Source organism: Rhinatrema bivittatum, chromosome 1, assembly GCF_901001135.1.
Source record: "Rhinatrema bivittatum chromosome 1, aRhiBiv1.1, whole genome shotgun sequence".
In the NCBI taxonomy this organism is placed as follows: Eukaryota; Metazoa; Chordata; class Amphibia; order Gymnophiona; family Rhinatrematidae; genus Rhinatrema; species Rhinatrema bivittatum.
The window spans coordinates 50424988-50447545 of NC_042615.1; the positions used below are offsets into that span (position 1 = coordinate 50424988).

A 22558-nucleotide genomic window follows, 5' to 3' on the forward strand; every position below is an offset into this window, starting at 1 on the left:
ATCACAAAATCGGGGAGCAAAAATAGCTTATGTAACATTTCATAACATAACTTGTTTTGACCCTAAAACCCTTGTGTTGTCCCTGAGGGAAGAGAATCTGTGTCGTTATGCTTAAAATCCTGCAAAGAGTAAGCTTGCAGGTCCTGCTTGCCTTCCTGCGGGAAGTCTCCATGTTAAGGAGCAGAGAGAGAGAGGCTGGAAGGGAGACCACTGAGAACGCATCCCTCTTCTCTGTTTTACAGGCCGATGCAATACAGCTGAGCGCACTGTTGGTTGGACGTGCATTTTGTACACAATCCCTTACGCTAGAAGGGGAATAACGCCTCCGAAATGCGCGTATTCCTCCCTCCCGCAAATCAAATGCATGTTGATGAGGCTGTTAGCTATTCTTCCCTCATAAAAAAAAAAAAAAAAGTGCGCCCAGTGGGGGTGGATTTTTAAAACCCCTGCGCGCACCGGCGCGCCTATTTTGCATAGGCCGCTGGCGCGCGCAGAGCCCCGGGACACGCGTAAGTCCCGGGGCTTCCTGTCGGGGGCATGTCGGGATGACGCGGCGTTTAGGGGGCGGGGCGCGGCGTTTCGGGGGGTGGCGACATGGGCGTGGTTTCGTTCTGGGGCGTGGCCACGGCCTCCAGAACAGCCCCCGGGACCGGACCACGGAGCGGGGCAGCCGGCTGTGCGCAAAGTTACGCCTGCTTTCAGCAGGCGTAACTTTGCCGACAAAGGTAAGGGGGGGGGTTTTAGATAGGGCCGGGGGGGGGGGGTAGGTAGGGGAAGGGAGGGGAAGGTGGGGGAGGGCGAAGGAAAGTTCCCTCCGAGGCCGCTCCGAAATTGGAGCGGCCTCGGAGGGAACAGGCAGCTCGCGCTGAGCTCGGCGTGCGCAGGTTGCACAAATGTGCACCCCCTTGCGCGCGCCGACCCCGGATTTTATAAGATACGCGCGGCTACGCACGTATCTTATAAAATCCAGCGTACTTTTGTTCGCGCTCGCATAAGTATTTAAAATCTGCCCCAGTGTGCGCATTTTTACTTTCAGAAATGAACGCCTGCCTGGAGCAGGCATTACTTTTTGAGCAGCCCAAAAAGTGTACAGAAAAGCAGAAAATACTGCTTTTCTGTACTACCTCTGACTTAATATCAGAGGCGATATTAAGTCTGAGGAGCTAAAAGGACAACATTTAAAATTAAAAAAAAAAAAAAAATGTATCGGCGGTCAGGTTAGGGAAAGAGATGTTCAATTAACGAGCGTCCATTTTCCTAACCCGTGGCTGTGCATAGGTTAGGAAAGTGGACGCCCGCAAAACTGAGCGTCTTGTTTTCCTAACCGGCTGACAGCCACCTCTCCTGGGTGCCCGCTGCCGAGCGGGTGCTAGGGGCGCGCAATTTCCCCCATGTGTGCCTCCTTTTAACCGCGGCAGCCGATTTTAAATATTAAATCGGGCGCCCCGGACAGGTTGATCGGCACGTGTTGGGAGAGCGGGTGCTTAATCGTGAGCGCCCAGTTTCCCCGCGCCGATATCGCATCGGCCTGTCAGAGCGGAAGCTTCCTCTCCCCACATTCTGGGATGCAGAAACCAGGATGCCGCTTCCATCCTCTAAAGCATCCAAGCAGTTCCTTGCACGGTGCAGTCAGCAGAAGGAGCATTTGTATTGCATACTTTATTACCTCATCTTAAAAGGTCATAGACCTAGCAAACACTTCCCCAATCCCCTTGTCCCGTAAAGACCCTTTCAGGGCTCGGGTAATATTGACTTTAGTCAAAGTGAACATCAACCTGATGAAAGGGGTCATAACTTTTGAAAACTAGTTAACAAATATATTCTGTTAGTTCAGTAAATTTTGACCTTTATTTCTCTGTACCCAAGTGGACCAACCTCAACCAGACTATTTTATTCAAGACTGTTTTATCAGCAAAGTCCCAGTCCATGTATAGCAGCAGTACTGCCTGCTCTCCTCCAAAATATCAACCATGCAAGAAATCTTTATTTTGGTCAATCAAGCAAAAAAACCAAAACAATCCCCCCCCCCCTCAAGTAGACATGAAAGACCCTGATTTATCAACATTTTCCCCTAAGGCACAAAACGGGGGGTGGGGGGTGGGGAGAAAACCCTTTATAACTCTGGCTCATGTTTTGTGTTTATCTTGGTAACCATAATAAATCTGTAATAAAAGTTTCTGAAGCTAATGTGCTCCTTGAGGGCATATAACTCTGAAATATTGCACATTAAATCCTCAAGTAAAGAAAATAACTTTTCAACTTTTAACCTTTTCCTTAAACTTGATTTATTGAGTTTTTGAAGAAAGTAGCACCAGGCATGCAATCTGTGGTAGCTTCAAGTTTAAACAAAGAATAACAAATAACACTAGTCAAAATTAAAAAAAATAAAGGAATATATATATATGTATATATTATATGTATGTGTGTGTATATGTGTATATATATATGTATGTGTGTGTGTATATTTTTTAGCACTGTGTGTATCTGAGCATTTCATTTTTTGTTGACTTCTTGAGCCAGGGAAACAAAACTGCTCATTTAAAGGTCTGTACGTGTTGTATAGCTATAAAATTTGGAAATCCTTAGTGAACTGATTTCAAGATGACTCTTGCTTTTAAACAGCCGACTTTTTTAGGGTGCTTGAAAGCTTTAAAAACGAGCGTTTGAGGACGGCCCCATGGATCAATGGAAGCGCTCACTGCTACCTGGGAGATCTGGGTTTGATTCCTTAGTCCAGGTCTTTGCTGATTGGGCAGGCCGGGGATGAGGCGGAGGCCAAGTTTGCAGCCCCTGGGTGGAGGGGATCGCAGTTATTGCATCTTGGGTTGCACCTAGGGGTCTGTGTACTAAAGCCTGTCTGGCATGTGATGTGCCTCACCTACTGGTTTTAACGTGCACCGAAAAGCCTGCTGTAGCGTGAGACTTACGAAGATAAATTATGGGCGGGATGTGACTGCGTTAAAATGGGCCACTTAGAATCTGAACACGTTCCATTTTAAGGCAGCTGTGCCTTGTGGTATCCCCTGCAGGCCATGTTTACTGGTCTGGAGAAATGTGGCTGGTTAGGTCGGGCTGCAGAAGACCTGTTACAGGTGTGGGGGAGGGTTTGGTGCCAAAAATGAAGCCTTTTGTCCCTCCTAGGAAAGTGGCAAGAGGTCCCCCACCCTCTAAACCCCCCTTCTCCCCTGTGGATATCGCTGCCTTCCCTCTCCTCTCCTCTCCTCCCCATCCCATTCTGCGCTTTGCTGACCTCACACTAAAAGGTGGCATTGCCATTTTGTGATGTGAACCACAGAATGCAGTTCAAGGTGGAACAAAATTCTGTGGTAAGAGAGTCAGCAAACGCCGTGGCAGTTATGCTGCAGATTTGCATAATTTTGCATAAAGATTCATACCTCTATTTAAAAAAAGTCAATTTTTTAAAAATTGAAAACCATTTTATTTTTAAACAATATTTAAACTATATACAAATTAAAAAAAAAAGCACAAAAATCAACTAATTTATCAAGTAAAGATATGTTTCAAACTTTTAACTATGAAATACCACTTTTGTTTTGAACTGGAATAGTGCAACCATCCTTTTTATATTTTCCTGAGAAAGTCTTTTATCTTTCCAAGTATATGAGCTTCTGTATGTTGAAAATGCCTTCAGTATCAGCAGTTTGTCAGCAGTACTGCAAGTTACCAAGGCTTCTATAAATTGAAACTAATGCCCTCTCTGCCAGCTGTGAGATACCTGCAGTTGTAGACATCCAAAACCCACATCCAAGTCTTTGTAGTTAACCAAATATGCAGGTGCAAGAACCTTTGTATAAAGATGAAATTATTCTAAAGGGACATCACTCCATTTAGGACTTACAGTATATCAGAGTCTTCTTTGATTCAATGAGGATTTATGAGATCAAACATTATGACTGCTTTCTCAGTGCACGCCAACATTTCACTGACAGGAGGAAGACAGCGTAAGGCTAGGGATCCCTGCATGCTGTTTGTGAAGGGAGAGGCTGGAACAAGAGCAGAGAGAGAGCCGAGACTGAAGGCAGGCAGACACCCAGTAGTTTTGGTCAAAAGATTTGAATTAAGAGGTAGGAAATCTTCAGGAATGTTGATTCTGCAGTAGGTTGTCAATTATGCGCCAAGAAGCTAATTATTTGGTTTTTCCTGCTGCTGCACAATTGCTGGAGCCTAAGGGAACTGGATATGAGCTGCTTTTCTCCTGCTGTTTCCTTGGTTTGAGGGATAGCTGTCTTGGTACAAGGGGAGGTGGGCTCTTGCCACCTTTGAGTCAAAGGAGTGGAGTTGAGTCCGCGTCTGCCTGGCTGAGACCTAGGACACTGCCTCCTCCTGTTGTAACCCGGTAGCAGGTAATTTTACCTCTAGTGGTCTAGTTAAATTTACCTTGGCAGCACCACTGCTTTGTAAATACTGTGTTAATGAGCTCTTTGCATTGGTGTCTGCATATTTTAGGTAGATAGGGGTGTAAAAAAATGTCGCAACTGCATTTTGGTGTACTAATGCTACATCAGCAGCATTAATATGCAGGTTTCATACGGCCCTGCTGAGTTCAGTGACTACCAATGTATCCTATTGGGATGATACTGCTGTTGACTCAGGAAAAGGACCCAAAGATCTGAGTGTGAAATAAACAGTGCATGGAATAAAGTTTCTTTTTACTGCAAGCAGTTGGCTCTCAACTGTGTGTTCCAGAGATCTGTCAGTAGGTGTACAGGGCCCAGACTCAGCTCCTGCCAGAACCTGGTATCCCTGCACTCCACGTCTGGTCAATAAGGGATAAATATACCAAAGAGAATTACAGTGAACATGCGCACTAGGTAACACAGTTTCCCAACTGCACAATTGCAGATTCAAAATCTCTAACCATAGGCTGTGGACATCTCTGCATCAGGATACATTCGTAGTTTCTTGCAGGCCAGCCAATTCCCCAGGGCTGTATAGAAACTACTTCCCAAGTGTGCCTTTGCAGATTCAAAATCCCCAGACGAAGGCTGTGATATCCCTGCACCTCCTTCTATCTGTCTTTGCCTGAAAGGCAGTACACTCTCCCTTAAGAGAGAGAGTAATTCTTTTTAGTAACTCTGTAATTATCCTCAGCCGTGCTGCCCAATTATTACCACACCTTTCTGTGGCTGCTACCTTCATCCTAATTGGTTTTCTGCCAAAGATCTCCAAACTACATTTCCACGAGCCCTGGGCTTCCTGTTTCTTCTGGCTTTGTAATCCCCAAGACAACTGTTCTCTCTTTCTTCCTGCTTTACAGCAGTGTTTTCCCTGGAACTCCCTTTAGAGCTACCTCTGTCTTCTGGATAGTTTGAATTGTCCCCTCTCTTCAGGCTGCTTCTGCCAGTGTAAAACCCCTGTTTCATAACACTATTGCTCTAATGGCTGAACTCAGTGGGGGAGGGGATTTTTATGCAGTGGGGAAAACCTCGGCTAGTTGTGTCTCATGGTGTCCATTACCCAATAGGGGCGGGTTCAGATTGAGTTTGAAACCCAAAAGGAGCCCGCTCTGGTGACCCAGGGAGCTCTTCCTGCTTTGAGTGCTGGACGAATGTCTCTGAGACGATCCTTCAGCACCATTTTTCGTGGCCAGCAGAGGCCATGGCAGTAGTGGCAGTTGTCTTCCTCCCTCCCAGGGATCTGCATCGCCGCTGCAGCACACTTGGAGCCCTGCTAGCCCTGTTGGGCAGCAGATCTGAACACACTAATTATGATTATAAGATCAAGAAATCTGGGTGCAAAGGACAAAGTCCTTGTATGTTTGGGGGACTTTGTTATTGTTACATCAATCCCCAGGTCCCGTATCATAGTCATCAATCATACTGATGAACCCAGCTTGCTGAACGCCTGGATTATGGCCATGGGGAGGTTTGTAATAAATAACCATTCACTACTGGATACACCAGTCTTTCTTGGACATGCAGTTTAAAAAAAAAAAAAAATCTATATTTCATAGACAAATTATGGGTAGAGCTACTGTTGGCTACAAATACCAATATTACTGATAGAAAAGCCTCAAAGCTTTTCTTTTCCCATGTTCCTCTCTAATGAAGCTTATAAATGCTTTTGTGTGTCCAGGATCTCCTGCCGGCTCAGTTGTTTACATTCCGGTCGGTGAGAGCCAGCATGCAAGACAGAGTTGGCCTCCTGCCTTTGCAGGATGATTTTTCTTTCCATGCGCCTATGGAAAATTGTCGCCCAGTGCTGTAGCCACGGCGTCCTAGGAATTTGGCTTGAGGCTGTGATGAGCTGCAGCTCCTTGGGCTGTCTTCTCCCTGTATTTCCATCCGTTCTCCCCTTGACTGCTCCCTCGCTCTGTTGCTTTCTCTTTTAGTTGTTTAGCTAGGTGTTTTTTCCTGTTTGCCCCCGTATATCTTATTTCTTCTCTCTTTTTCACGCTTTTTCGGGGTGAAAGGTGTGAACAGTGTTTCTGTTGACCTGTACGGAGGATGTCCTCCTCCGTTCTAAGCACCTGGTACCCCCTTCATCTGTCCCATACTTTGAGCCGCGGGGGGTCCCTTCAGTTTCATTGGGCTTGCCGGCCTCCTTGCCCTTCGAATTGTGAGATGTCAAGAAAGGTGCCAGATGGGCAGAAGGGAATCTGAGCCCTCTTTGCCCCTACTCCCTGACAAGTTAGCGGGAATATTGGGTATGAACCTCTTATTTGCATCCATCGCTGGGTTTTTTTTTTTTTATTATTTATTTCCTGGCATTAACTCCTCAGTTGCTCAGTGTTCATTCAGACTCATTTGCGTGGACACCTATATCCTCTTAGCAGCGATTCAGGTTTACGTTTAAGCGATTATTTGTTTTTTTTTCAGCAATGAGAAAAGGGGGAATCTTAATGGTTTTATTAGTTTTAATGGCTGATTGAATTCCCTAACCCTAACCCTTTAGCTAGTATAGCAACTGTGAGAAATAGAAAGGGCCTTTGGTGTGTGGTATGTAACCCTATTGTCAAGAGTTTGGGGGAAGGCGGCTCTTCAGGTTCCATATTGTGTGTGCTACCAGTGATGGATCAGACCGGTGCTGTTTTCTGGAAACACTTTGATACCACACGTGGCGTCAGAGCGAGGTCATTGCTAAGCACTGTGGAAACACGATATCTCAGCTCAGAACACTTACGGCACGCTAAAGCTGTCTTGTGGTATACGTACAGGATGTAATAAATGGATGGGCAGGTGGTGATAAGGAACAGTGCAGCAGGAACGTGCTGTGCAGCATATGCAGCCTTGTTGCTTAATAACTGCATTATATTTATTTATAAAATCATGTAGGTAGATTAATAATTAGACACAAGACGTCTTCATGCAGTGGGAAGTGTGCCCCAAGAGATAGATGCTGCATTGAGCTGTCGGGCTGTGGCAGCAGAGCATTGCCACTGCGATGGTTGACGAGCCGTTTTTGTAGCGAGACGTATACTGCAAAGGGAAGTGGGGGGGAGGGGAGGTTGTGATCAGCTGGCTTTATTTTTTGATGTGGGGATTGGAGCTCCTGATGAGTGGTCATTTTGTTGATGGTGCTGGCTTTAACGTGGGGTCATAAGAACATAACAACATAACAACATGCCATACTGGGTCAGACCAAGGGTCCATCAAGCCCAGCATTCTGTTTCCAACAGTGGCCAATCCAGGCCACAAGAACCTGGCAAGTACCCAAAAACTAAGTCAGGTCATCTGGCAGCAGTAGGTGGCTGTATTTATAGTGCTGCTTGAAAATTGCCCACTCTGGACATGGGTAGAAATAAGCATGGGAAGCAACAGAAAAAAAAGTAGGGTGGGGGAGACGTGTAGTTTTACAAAACTATACATACGCCAGCCATGAAGTTGGAGATTGACAACAGAGAATTTAAGGGGAAGCTTGAGGCACCGGAGAAAGAAGTGCGAGAACTAAAACTTGTAAATGCCTCTCTGATCCAGGATGAGAGGTTTTTGCACAGTAAACTGGAACAATTTGCGAACCAGGCTAAGCAATTAAATCTTTGCCTTCCGAACTTCCTAGATCCCGGGCTCTTTCACCTTGTGAAGCCTTCAAAAGATATCTGGTGGACATATTGGGCCTCTCAGGAGATGCTACCCTCCCTATGAAGAAGGTTTACTATCTGCCTGGGAGGAAGAGAGTTCTGTGAGGCTCAAATATCCCAGGACAATCTCAATTTAACATCTGTATTAGAGGGCTCAGAGAATGAAGAGAGCAAGATGGAGCTACTTTGTTATCCTCCTCTGTTTTTCAATGATATCTGAATGATGGTTTTGCATTTGCGCTTTCTTAAGACTAATGTAAAATTTATTAGGCAAAAAATCTGGATATTTCTAGATATCACAAAATTGACACAAGAAAAAAGGAAGCTTTTTCTGGTTGTGCGCTAGGAAATGCACTCTCTTGGCACTACTTTTCTTTTTCATCTGTGTGTACATTTTGTTAGGTATTCTCAATTATGTTTTTTTTGTCCCAGAACGGTTGAGACTTTTCTGACTACTAAGATTTGTGGGCCTAGCTTGGAACTTGAGTTAAGGGCCGCTTAGGAGTCAAGATTAAAGCTTGTGTAATCCATGTTCCTAGCTGCATGGTTCTGCAGTGGCCCTTAGTGGTAATTCTTCATATTTTTGCATCTATATAAGAGCATGCGCCTGCATTGGTGACATCATTCCTCGGAGGCACTGAAACCAGCAACATCAGTTTTCCTCAGCATGCAGCTATAGAGCAACCCCGTTCCATGTAGAGCATACAGCCAACTATTTTTCTGGGACTCCTCTGGCTGAGGCACAGGCTATGTACCATGTGGTACATTTAGCGAAACTGAAGATCCCAGCGCCTAATTTGACCAAACTTTCGACTACAAAAGAACGTTCTTTCATCATTGCTGGATCCACAATATGGAATACTATGCCCTCTGAATTACGCCAGGAACTTTGCCACAAAAAATTTAAACAAAACCTAAAAACCTGGCTATTCAAAAAAGCCTTCTATCAATAAACTGAGTTCTATTATATACCTTTCAGAATATTTCTACAGACACTATTTTATTGATTTTCTTTATTTTATTACAAAGTTATACTTGGTCTTATATTCATACAGTTATTATGTTATATTGTAAAGCTCTATGCTGAATTAATGTTTGAATGTAAACCGAGGTGATGTTTCTTACGGACCCCGGTATATAAAAATCCTTAAACAAATAAATAAATGTGGTTATAGCAGTTCCGCAGTTAGTGAATTCTCAAAGTTATGAGCAGCATTGTCTGATGTGGGACTTAATAAATCACTTCAGATGGTAAAGTCTTCCACTGATGTGCTGACATTTTGGGATTTTAGTGAATGTATTGATCTACCTCATGTATGGAACCTGCATCTTCCGTGTCTTGAGTGTGTCAGGAAGGGAACGAGAGGGTTGCACTCAAAGAGAGTGGATTCCATAGTTTTATTTGGATTCACAAGCATGCATGGAGCATGAGGAACTACGTAGACAGAATGTACAATAACCCTTGGATAAAATTCTGCTAACTTGCAAAGTGTGTGCAGTGGCAGGTTACACATGCAAGGCAACTTCGGAATTCTAGTGACTTTCAACTTTAGAAAAAAGCTATCTGCTGCAGGGTTGAAAATATATTTAGATAACTTAGTTGGTAGGGAAATGCTTTCTTTTTTGCTATTTTGCTTGTTATTTTTTTTTAACTTTTTTTCTTATTTTGTTGTATTTTTGTCTGCTTTTTACGTATAGTTTTTCTTCCTCTTTTACCTTATTTTTATTTTTTGCTTTTCTGAATTTAAGGCCCCAGGTGAGCTGGCTTCTGGGATTTTTCCAGCCCTGAGTTACTGGAACACTGGTGTAGAGCTGTTAAAGCTGAGACAGGGAAACAGGAGCTGCCTGCAGAAAGGAGCAGTGTGTTGTCTAAGGGTTAATGGTATTTTGAGCTTCTTGAGTTTGTGAGAATGATTTTACTGGATGTGCTTTAAAGGACATTAAATAATTTTAGGGTATTCTGTAAATAGAGAGGGTTCAGTCTTGCATGTGAGCATACATAATGCATGAAATAATAATTGCTAATTGGCAGAAACCAAAAAAAGGGAGAAGATTCCTTTTAGCAAATTGATGGTTAAGTAATTGTTCTGTTCCCTAATTTAAAGTGACTGGAGGCTGAATCATACTGTGAACCTGATTCAAGGACCCTGGCATAAATAATAATCTGCTCTCATGGGAGGGAAGTGGATTGTGGATTTGTTTATCTGACAAAGGGGCCGATGTAATAAGACCTGTGGCAAAACAGGCACTAGTTATGAGCGTGGGTTTTGATCACTTCGTGCGGCTAAGGCTGGCACTTCTGTGGGATGTAAAAAAATAAAATAAAAAAAATTATGGATTTGTACGCACAAATCTGCGCACTCCTGAAGAAATCCCTATGTAATAAGCATCCGCACTGAAAACCTTGCCAATAATCCGCGCGTAAAAGCGAGTGAGCAAACAGCTCTCCCTATTCAGTGAAAGTATGACCCTGGAATGTATCTTGAACATTTTGAATAAATGCGCTGCAGAAAAAATGCCAAATATTTTCAAGGGTAATAACTCACACTGGCATGGCAGCAAGATAGGTGCTCAGCTGGGCACAAATCTGGATGCTTGGATGCCCAGAAAGGCACCTAGGTAATCACGAATCTAGCTGCTCGGGCACTGAGATAGGCACTCTTCTGGCCACAAATCTGGCTGCTCAGGCGCTGAGATAGGCGTTCAACTGGTCACGAATCTAGATGCTCAGAAAGGCGCCTAGCTAAGCTGGCTGCTCGAGCACCTAGATAAGTGCTCAGCTTTGCATGAATCTGGATGCTTGGGCACCGAGATAGGTGCTCAGCTGGGTACGAATATGGACGCTTGGGTGCCCAGAAAGGCGCCTAGCTAATGACGAATCTGGCTGCTCGGGTGCTGCAGTAGGCGCTCTTTTGACTGTGAATCTGGCCGTTCGGGCATTGAGATATAGGCGCTCAGCTGGCTGCGAATCTGGATGATCGGGCACCCAGAAAAGTGCCTAGCTAAGCAGGTTTCTCCTAACATCTTATCCTCTCTCTTCCCCACTTCTAACCCCCTTCCAAGTGTTACTTTCACCCACCCCTCTCCAACCACTCTTTCCCCCCTCTTCCTTCCCCCCTCTCAAAAGTTCATCAACCCACTACTCTCTCTCCTCTCCTTTCACAAGCATGGGTTTCTCCTAACACCGTATCCTGCCTTCCCCCACTGTTAACCCCACTTTCAACTATTACCTTCACTCATCCCTCTCCTACCACCTTTTTCCCATCCTACCTATGCCCTCTGAAAAGTCCACCAAAGAATACCACCCCAGTGTGAAGGGAAATGAACTGCAATATGGTTGCTGAGCTCGGCAGAGGTGTGCTATATGTGTTGCCTGCCCAGTTCTGCAAGGTAGTGGACCCTGGACACTAGGTTGGCAAACCCAAAGTCCATCCATACCAAGGACAGCATCCAACAGAGATAGAGAACATTTAAAAACCAGTATTTTTGTGAAGAAATAAACATTTATTAACAATAGTAACAAGTATGTACAAGGACAAATAACTGGCTGAAGAAGAGGTACTCATTAAGGCACAGTCCTTATGTTATACAAGACTTTCTTGGAGACTGACAATATCTCCTGACCTCATTTCCTCTAGCTGCGTTCTCTCTAGGATCTGCAGGGCTCACATCCAGCTCTCCCTCCAGGTCAGGATTCATGTCCTGTGGAAGACCATGCTGCAGTTCGAGGTTGTGAAGCATGCAGCAGGCCACCTCAATACCCACTACATTCTCAGGTGAGTACTTAGCGCTCCTCCTGAGTGGAAATGACTCTTGAGCAGACCAAATGTTCTCTCTGTGATGCTCCGTGTCCTCACATGTGCCTCTTGGTACCTCAATTCAATAGCCATCCTAGGGACAGCAAGAGTTATTAGCAACCATGATTTGCACGCATAGTCAGCATCACCTGTAGAAAAAAAAATTATTTTGCATTAAATTAACTAAATTCCTTTAAGCTATCTATAACATTTTTTAAATTACAAATGAGGCTCCTATGTACAATAAAAAAAAAATTACTATTCTGCCTTTGGGACTCAGCCCTGTTTACCAACTTGCTCTCCATATTAATAGACTTAATGACAGCCATGTACAGGATAGCATGGATAATGCTGCTATTACTTATCTGGTTCATGTGTGCCAGCAAAATGTGGCCCATTCTTTACTGTTTGTTCTCTAACTCACGAACCTCCATATCCTTTAAAGGCCATACTACCCAATAAAAAAATCAGTTTTATGACATATAAGACTAATCTCCTGGCTGTCTACCTGTCTGCCTTCAAGTCCAATTTGTAAAAAAACAAAAAGGCGCAAAATTAGTAACCTTTCCCCCTCCACTAACCCTGTTCACAAGGAATAATTGCGAACTGCTGAGTAATCCCCTACTTTCCAAAACACACTTAACGAAAAAAGTTGAATTTTTAAAAGAAAAAGGTATTATTAATGTATAAAAAATGTGAGATCACAGATAAGTAAGCTTTGGCACCAATTGTTGCGTCTGTCGGTCCTCGACGTCTTCGCCCCGTTTGCCTCACCTTATTCACGGCTCCTCCCGCTTACCTTGGGAAAATGGCTACCACTGTGTCTGCACGCCGCCCTTTCCGGCGTCCCCGGGACGGCTATGGTGCTGCCTCCCGCCATGCTCCTCCCAAGGGGCCTACCAGGGTGCGCGCGCCACCCACGTCTTTATTCCAGCATTGGCGCAAACCTCGGGGGCGTTCCCCCTTACTGATGTCACGCCATCCGGGTATATGACATCTACTATTTTGCTAGCTTGTTGAGTTAGCAAGGACTTGACGCCGGATACGTTCCGTTCCTGTCTACGCTACTCTGCCGCCTCCGTGCTGCCGCTGGAAGTTCTCTCTCTGCCCTTCGGGGTATTGACTAACCTGGGTACCCGCTCCTCAGGGGCTCTCTGATTTATTTCAGGTGCCTTACAGGGATCAGGTACTCGCTCCTCGAGGGTCTGCTCTCCCTGCCTTGGTGCCAGTACCATTTACTTCAGTCTGGTGGAATCGCATACCTACAGCTACCATCTAGTGAGTAATCTAACTCTGACTATCTCATCCACAGCATTGCCTTGCTGGGAAACCTACACCGGACTTCCCCTATACCAACGGGGTGAGAAGGGCCCCTCTGCTGAGGGTCCCGAGACTGCTACATCCAGACTACCTCACTACTGCCACCTCTGGTGGTATACATCAAGCTGTACAATAAAAGAGCTAATTCTGTGTTTGTGCGTCCTGAGTCTAGCCCAGTACTGTGGCTCCCCACGGGGCCCCTCCCCGTGGGCGTGGTCATCTGCCACAGTACCCAAGAATCCACCCAAACACCACTTAACCATAACACCAATGTACAAGAAAGCACTTGCTACAATGCCTTAGATTCCTACCCTCATCACACTTACATTTTAAATTGTTTGTGCACGTGTACCCCACAGAACTGATTGAAACTTACTCTAAGTACTTGTACCAGCTTTTTTTTTTTCACACTTATCCATCAACTAGCCTTCCCTTCAGCGAATTTCTGTGCCAGTGCCGACTGCGCCTGTATTAAAGAATCATTGCTGCAACCAGGGAATTTTGCCACCATGCTGAGAATCCTCTGGTCAGCGTTACCCACACCGCTTGCATATTGAGGGAGTGGTAATGCTTTTGATTCCGGTATTCCATCTGTCTTACATGAGGAGGGGTGAGAGCCACATGGGCACAGGCGATAACTCCCATCACATTTGTCATATCGGCTATGTCAAAAACGCTCTCTTCATTTGCTGCCACTCCTAAAGCTGCTGTGGCTATGTGATTTACTGCTTCACTCTCTTCAGCATGGCCCTCAGTGGGTGAAGTGACGGGAGAATGTGGATTGCTCCATGCCAGCCACCACAGCCACTGTGTTCTGGAAAGAACCGGTGGCCAGGCCTGGGATGGCATGTCCACGTTCTATGAGGGGAAGAGTGCCCTCTCTGAGCTCTTCATACAGGCCCATGATAGCCCTGGAGCTCGGTCTGTAGGTTCTCACCACAAACTACTCTGGCATCCCCAGCAGCGTGGTCCTGAGACGAAATATCTGCTTCCTCCGTGCCCTTCTGTGGCCTGTTCCAGCTGGAACAGCCTGCTCCTCAAGATCTCTCCTCTCTGCCTGCTCCCTCTGGATCCTCTCTCTCTCCCGCCATGACCTCTGTCACCTGCCAAACCTTCTGCTGCTGTCATCCTGATTGTGTCCAGCATCAGGAATCAGTTGGACCCAATCAGAAATCTCTGTCATAGAAATCACACCGGAGCTACATGGACACACAACCACACCGCACCAATGCAAGCAGTGTGGAATAAAATGGCCCTGAGTCGGCCATGTCACTTAACTCGTGCCCTGACCATGGTGGTAAAAAATCCGCATTAACCCCCCCCCCCTCCCCACTAGCATTAGCGTGGCTCCCTGCATTGCCTAAGATTAGGTAATCGCCTCCTTTGCATGCATTCGTGCAGAATAAAATGCGGGTCAGTAAGCACATTTGTTTACGCTTTTTTCCTGCATCCAAAACCCTTATTACATCTCCATATAGGACTTTGCACGGGAAAACGCCCGTGTAAACACGCGGCAGCTTCAGCGCACCTTGCTACATTGGCCCAAAAGTTTAAAAAAAGCTGCAGTATATAGTGGCAACTTTATTTAGACCTGATCCTTTCAGGCTCTTATGCATCTGCTTAGTTGTTCCAACCAGAGAAAGTTACAAATGAAAGACATAGTTTAAAATGTAATTTTATTTGTAGCAAGTAAGTCAGTTGTGAGGATAGCATCACACTACCTCCAGGGACCTTTCAAAAGATAATCACGGAGGCAGATTCAGTCAGGTGTTTTTTTTATTTAAAGATGCTTAAGTGTTAGAAAATAAATAGTGTAGAGAGTCAGAAGAGCTGGCAAGAAGGGACTGAGCCATCAAAAAATGCTGCGCAGCAGATTCAGTATTTTATTTATTTATAATCATTTTCTCAACAGTCTTTGCAAAAACAAATTCAAAAATTTGCATAAATGATCAAATTAAAAAGTTCCACTTAAAAGATCACGATAAGCTGCTACTTAAAAAAAAAAAAAAAGACAATAGGAAATCAGAACCAACATATGGATAGTCAACTGCTTGGCTAAAGAGTGCTAACTTTGAAAGCAAGTCATGTCCCACTCTCATCACTAATGACGCCTAAAGGCTGGAGGGAGAGTGAAGGGGAGCAGTGAAGCCCTGTGGAAGTCTGCAGGACAATGAATGGAACCCCGGTGACTTAGGCCCTACTGACACAGACTGACACCTTCCTGACCGGAAGGATTTCAACCATTGCAGCGCCAAATCTGCTATCCCTGCTACTGACAGCCATCTTACGAAAACATCATGATCGACGATGCTGAAAGCTACCCTGACATCCAAAAGCACAAGAAGGGAGTCTGTCCTTTTATCCAGGTCTAAATGCAGGGCATCTGCTGTAGCAAGAAGAGCTGTCTCTGCACTATGAAATATTCTAAACCCAGATTGATAGGGATTAAGAAAAGATAAACGCTCCACAAATTCCTGTAATTGGGCCAGCGCAGCTTTTTCAAGAATGCATCCTAGAAAGGGAATATTAGAGACTGAGTGATAGTTCTCTGGGAGTGCAGGGTCTAAACATAACTTCTTCAAGGAGGGCTTCACAATTTGTCTGCAACTCCCCTGCTGAGAGGGAGGAATTAATTTGCAGGCAAAGGGCATCTAAATAACCCTCCATCTCTACTTTAGAGTCAAGAGTAGTGGAAGGGAAAGGGGGGACTCATGTCCGCCCTAGGAACAATCATAAAACCTAGAGTAGCTTAAGGGCCAAGTCCATCTCATCTGCGACTTGGGATCTCCACCTTCTAACTCTTTACAAAGTAAGGTCATCTTATTGGCAAAGTAACTTGCCAAAATATGTGGTGGTTATTGGCCAATAAAGAATAATTACCTTCTGGCTGAATCAAGCCTTTTAGTATTTTAATTATTTTAAGCCTTTCCTGTTCATCTTCTCTGGTACCAACAAGGCGTGAATTCTGATGAAAATTCTGTGTAAAAGAGCACAGAAGTAAACATCAGATAGATTGAACCTGAATGGGTTGAAGGATTGGTAAAAGAAAAATTTACTGGCCTTTGATTGTTAAAACTCCATGTCTAGCTTCCTCTCTGTCTCCTGGAGAATCTTAAGCTTTATGGGTTATCCCATTATTCGTTATAAAGTTGGGAAGTGGGGTTGTGGTAGGATAGCTCGCCAAGAGTAAGTGGCAATAGTGTAATGATCCTACTGGTAAGGCCACTAGTTCAGAGAGAATACCAACTGGCTGGGGATTTATGAAATATCTATATCTATTCCTATTTATATATGTATATATATATTTTTTTTCTGTATATTAATTCTTTCTCTCTTATACACTCCCTGTCTTTGCCCTGAGGACTCTGTTTCAGTTGCTGCTTGCTGTCATGGAGGTCATCATTTCTCCCGCACAGCTCACTTGGCAGGCTGTGGTGAGGCACAGGACAGCAGTCCACCACCACGTTTCAACGTCTTCTTCCTCCTGAATCCAATTCCTTTGAGTCCCAGTCCATCTGCCTATTCACTTCACTATACCGGTTAGCTGTTAATCTATAGAAACATAGAAACATAGAAACATACATAGAAACATAGAAATGACGGCAGAAGAAGACCAAATGGCCCATCTAGTCTGCCCAGCAAGCTTCACACATATTTTCTCTCATACTTATCTGTTTCTCTTAGCTCTTGGTTCTATTTCCCTTCCACCCCCACCTTTAATGTAGAGAGCAGTGATGGAGCTGCATCCAAGTGAAATATCTAGCTTGATTCGTTAGGGGTAGTAGCCGCCGCAATAAGCAAGCTGCACCCATGCTTATTTGTTTTACCCAGACTATGTTATTAGCCCTTATTGGTTGTTTTTCTTCTCCCCTGCCGTTGAAGCAGGGAGCTATGCTGGATATGCGTGACGTATAAGTCTTCTCCCATGCCATTGAAGCAGAGAGCCATGCTGGATGTGCATCGAAAGTGAAGTATCAGGCACATTTGGTTTGGGGTAGTAACCGCCGTAACAAGCCAGCTACTCCCCGCTTTGTGAGTGCGAACCCTCTTTTCTTCTCCCCTGCCGTTGAAGCAGAGAGCTCTGCTGGATGTGTGAAGTATCAGTTTTTCTTCTCCCCTGCCGTTGAATCAGAGAACTTTGCTGTATATGCATTGAAAGTGAAGTATCAGGCTTATTTGATTTGGGGTAGTAACCGCCGTAACAAGCCAGCTACTCCCCTCTTTGTGAGTGTGAATCCTTTTTTCCACATTTCCTCTTGCTGTTGAAGCTTAGAGCAATGTTGGAGTCACCGTAAGCCTGTGTATGTTTATTTAATAAGGGTATTGACTCCAGGCAGTAGCCATCATTCTGGCGAGTCACCCACTCTTCATTGGCAGCCTCTTGACTTTATGGATCCACAGTGTTTATCCCACGCCCCTTTGAAGTCCTTCACAGTTCTGGTCTTCACCACATCCTCCGGAAGGGCATTCCAGGCATCCACCACCCTCTCCGTGAAGAAATACTTCCTGACATTGGTTCTGAATCTTCCTCCCTGGAGCTTCAAATCATGACCCCTGGTTCTGCTGATTTTTTTCCTTCGGAAAAGGTTTGTCGTTGTCTTTTGATCATTAACACCTTTCAAGTATCTGAAAGTCTGTATCATATCACCTCTGCTCCTCCTTTCCTCCAGGGTGTACATATTTAGATTCTTCAATCTCTCCTCGTACGTCATCCGATGAAGATCCTCCACCTTCCTGGTCGCCCTTCTCTGTACCGCCTCCATCTTGTCTTTGTCTTTTTGAAGGTACGGTCTCCAGAACTGAACACAGTACTCCAGGTGAGGCCTCACCAAGGACCTGTACAAGGGAATAATCACTTCCCTTTTCTTACTCGATATTCCTCTCTCTATGCAGCCCAGCATTCTTCTGGCTTTAGCTATCGCCTTGTCGCATTGTTTCGCCGACTTCAGATCATTAGACACCATCACCCCAAGGTCCCTCTCCTGCTCCGTGCACATCAGCCTTTCCCCCCCCATCGAATACAGTTCATTCGGATTTCCACTCCCCATATGCATGACTTTGCACTTCTTGGCATTGAATCTCAGCTGCCATATCTTCGACCACTCTTCCAGTTTCCTTAGATCCCGTCTCATTCTCTCCACTCCTTCCGGCGTGTCCACTCTGTTGCAGATCTTAGTGTCATCCGCAAAAAGACAAACCTTACCTTCTATCCCGTCCGCAATGTCGCTCACAAAGATATTGAACAGGACCGGTCCCAACACCGATCCTTGCGGTACACCACTTAAAACCGCTCTCTCTTCAGAGAAGGTTCCATTTACCATCACACGTTGTCTTCTGTCCGTCAACCAATTTGCAATCCAGGTCACCACCTCGGCACTCACTCCCAAGCTTCTCGTTTTATTCACCAGTCTCCTGTGCGGAACCGTATCAAAAGCTTTGCTGAAATCCAAGTATATGATATCGAGTGCTCTTCCTCTATCCAATTCCTTGGTTACCCAGTCAAAAAAGTCAATCAGATTTGTCTGACAGGATCTTCCTCTGGTGAATCCATGCTGCCTCTGGTCCATCAATTCTCCGGACTGTAGATAGTTCACTATTCTCTCTTTCAACAGTGACTCCATTACTTTTCCCACCACTGAAGTGAGGCTAACTGGTCTGTAGTTACCAGCCTCCTCTCTGTTCCCACTCTTGTGAAGAGGGACCACCACCGCTCTTCTCCAATCACTCGGCACCACTCCCGTTTCTAGGGATCTATTGAACAGGTCGCACAGCGGTCCCGCCAGCACATCTCTGAGCTCCCTCAGTATCCTTGGATGAATCCCATCAGGCCCCATGGCTTTGTCCACTTTCAGATTCTTTAGCTCTTCCCATACATTATCTACTGTAAATGGATTTTCCTCTGTTCCGCTTCCCTCCAGTTTCTTGTTGTGTAGAGATGGTCCTTCTCCAGGGTCTTCTTTAGTGAACACAGAGCTGAAGTATTCGTTTAATATTTCTGCCATTTCTTCGTCTCCCTCCACACATTGATCATTTCCACCTTTCAATTTCACTATACCACTTTGGACTTTTCTCTTTTCGCTGATGTATCTGAAAAATGTTTTGTCACCATATTTTATCTCCTTGGCAATCCTCTCTTCTGCTTGACTTTTTGCCAACTTGATTAATTTCTTAGTCTCCCTCAGTTGAATCAGATATTCTTCTTTGTGCTCCTCCCTTTGGGATCTTTTGTATTTCTTGTATGCAGTTCTTTTAGCTTTAATTTTGTCAGCCACCTCCTTTGAGAACCAGATAGGTTTCAATTTTCTTTTGCTTTTCTTTACATTTCTAACATATAGAGCAGTTGCCTTGGCGATTGCTCCTTTTAGATTGGTCCACTGTTGATCCACATCTCTCTCATTTTCCCATCCATTTAGTTCTTCCTCTAGGTACTTCCCCATTTCCTCAAAGTCTGTGTTTTTGAACTGTAAAACTCGGGTCTTTGTGGTTCTTTTCCCTATTCTTTTAGTGATATTAAACCATACCGTTTGATGATCACTGGTGCTGAGGTGGGCGCCCACCTTGGCATCAGAGACGATTTCTCCATTATTGAGCACTAAGTCGAGAATAGTTCCTTCTCTCGTGGGTTTCAATACCATTTGTTTGAACAAAGATACTTGCATGGCATCCAGTATTGCTCTACTGTTTTTAGATTCTGCAGATGGGATTTTCCAGTCTACATCTGGCATATTAAAGTCACCAATGATCACCACTTCCCCTTTCTTACGTATCTTATGGATGTCTTCAACCAGATCTCTGTCCAGCTCTTCCTTTTGGTTTGGAGGCCTGTAAACCACTCCAATATAAATGGATGCTCCATCATCTGTTTTTAGGTCGACCCATAGTGCTTCTTCCTTGCCCCAACTACCTTGCAGCTCAGATGCTTGGATATTATTTCTGACATAAAGAGCCACACCTCCCCCTTTTCTATCCACTCTGTCCTTCCTTAACAAGTTATAGCCTGGTATTGCCGTGTCCCAATCATGAGATTCTGTGAACCATGTCTCTGTGATAGCAACGATGTCCAATTCTGCCTCTGTCATTAGGGCCTGCAGATCTGGGATTTTATTTCCCAAACTATGAGCATTTGTAGTCATAGCTTTCCAGGTACTCTCTTTACGGTTATTGCTTTTCCTGTACTCCTTATGAGACTTTAGTTGAGATTTGTTATTCACTTTACTCGTTCCTTTTGCAGTTGTGCCATTGATGACAGAGTTATCCATCTCAATGTTTTTCTCTAGAATTTCTTCAGTTAATATAGGGAGGGCTTTATGTTCTTGTTGCATATGATACTGTGTGTGTCTCCTTGTTACAGGTCTAATTCTACCAGAGCCCACTGTGATCCTGTTTTTTAATGATTTACTTGATGAACTGATTGAGTGGGAGGGTGTACTTGTTGGTTTCCCATCTGTCAAGAATGGGTGACTGTGGGACACATGTGTTATCCTACCTGATAAGTTCTCATCCTCCTTCATCACTTACTATGTCTGCTAATTTTCCTTCTTTCATGTCCTGTTTTTCCTTTCTCTTGCTCTTGGGGACTTTAACTTCCATGAACCCTGTGACTCTCTTATGCCTCATTTGATCTCCAACTAATGCTCTACCATCCTCACTTACCAGCATGACCTGGTCTTTTCTGCCAACTGCATTTTCCCAGGCTTCTTCACCTCTGTTTTTCCTCTCTGATTCTCTGATAACTTTCATGCTTAACTATTTTCCTCGTAGTGTTGTCCACTTAGAATTCTCTAGGCTGTTGACCTCCACAACCTTCTCAGAATCTGGTGAGGCAGTTTCATCTTACAGAACTACAGCACCACATGCTCCTCTGCTTTGGACACACTTGCATGCCCCTCCTTATAGCCTTTCAGGCATACCAAACCCCTAGCTTGGTCCAGTTCCTGGGTTTCCTGTATTTCTATACTGACTCTGCATCTCTGGCCAAAATCGTGCTCCCATGCTGACTTCCTACATTTCAGATTGTAGCTCAGCTCCTTCCACTCTACTATTACACTTGCCAAGCAAGCCTACTATGGCTATTTGAGATGTGCATTTGTTTCCAGCCCTCACTGTCTCTTCACGGCATCCATCCCTTTCCTCAAACTTGACTTCATACTTGGCCCAGACAATGACTGGTTTCTTCCATGAAAAGGTTTATGGGATTAATCTGGAGTTCCCCACCAGTCTTCTCTACCTCTTCCACTTCCACTTCATCTTCATTAGGCTCACCTTCCCTGTTGTGGCTCCCGGCCACAGCAGGCCTCGACTGGTCCCTCCTACCTGCTCCACCACCAGCCTCTTCTGTGACCCGCTCCATGGCAGGCCGACTGTGGCCTACCGCATGGCCGCGAATGCCATCCTCCGTCCGGGGCTCTCCCTAGGCGCGCGTGGGGGAGGCTCCACCCTTTAAAGGGGCTGCGGCGGTAAACCACGGCCCGGCCCCAGGAGATGACGTCACAAGGGAGAGGTATTTAAACCCCACAGCAGTCTTCAGTCCTTTGCCTTTGCAACAGGTCGTCTCCTCGGAGTGCTAGTTGCTGTTCCTGACGTCTTCGTTCCTGTTCCTGCCATGATCCTGGTCCTGGTTCCTTTCTGCTTCTGCTCCAGTCCTGGCGTTCCTGAAGTCCTGTCCTGGCGTTCCAGTTCCTGCTTTCCTGCCCATGCCTTCGTTCCAGTCTCTGGTCTTCTCTTTGATCCTCAGTTCCTGTGTTCCCATCCTTGGCTTGATCTCCTGGTTTGACCTCTGCTTGTTTTCTCATCTCTGCTTGTCTTCTGCCTGTCTCAACCCTTGGCCGGGTACTTCGTTCTTGCCTGTCTGCTGCCAGCCCAGACCTGGACCTCTGACCCTGTCTTCATCCTCAGCTCCATCATCTTCCACGAGGCACCCACACCTAAGTCCTGATGGCTCCGGCACCCAAGGGCTCAACCTGAGGGGAACTAGGGCTGGTATAGGTGAAGGTCCAGCTGGGTTGTCCTCACCAGCTCCACCTACTGGAGACTAGATCCATTGGGGGCAATCCCTCAGTGGCTCCATCATCACTCACTCCAGCCCAAGAGTCCACAACCATAACATTCCCTTAATCCCTGCTACTCTTTTTTTTTTTTTTTTTCTGTTTCTGAAATCTTAGACGAGGAACTTGCCTATTTCCCTCCTCTTCCAAACTTTACTTGTTCCTCTGACCTCTTTCCCACTTGGCCCCTCAGTTCTGTGTCCCCTGCAGTCAGCCCCCTTCATTTTCACAGCTTCAATTATTCACTTTCCACTACTGCCATTCCCACTACTTTCAGTCATGCCATAATCCCACCTCTCCTCAAAAACCCTTCACTGGAATCTACTTGTCTTGCTCTCATCCCATCTCCCTCCTTC

General features: G+C 45.2%; 1 protein-coding gene across 5 annotated transcripts in view; it reads left to right on the forward strand.

The window, feature by feature from the left end:
• Window positions 1-22558, forward strand: part of ARHGAP10 (Rho GTPase activating protein 10) — a 626731-nt gene that overhangs the window by 131654 nt on the left and 472519 nt on the right. The window contains exon 2 of one of the 5 annotated variants that reach the window (XM_029604284.1): window positions 11680-11817. The exons of the other annotated variants lie outside the window; for them this stretch is intronic. Within the exon in view, the coding sequence (XP_029460144.1) occupies window positions 11781-11817 (37 nt within the window). The 5' untranslated portion in view covers window positions 11680-11780. The remainder of the gene's footprint in view (window positions 1-11679; window positions 11818-22558) is intronic. 5 annotated transcript variants of the gene reach the window in all.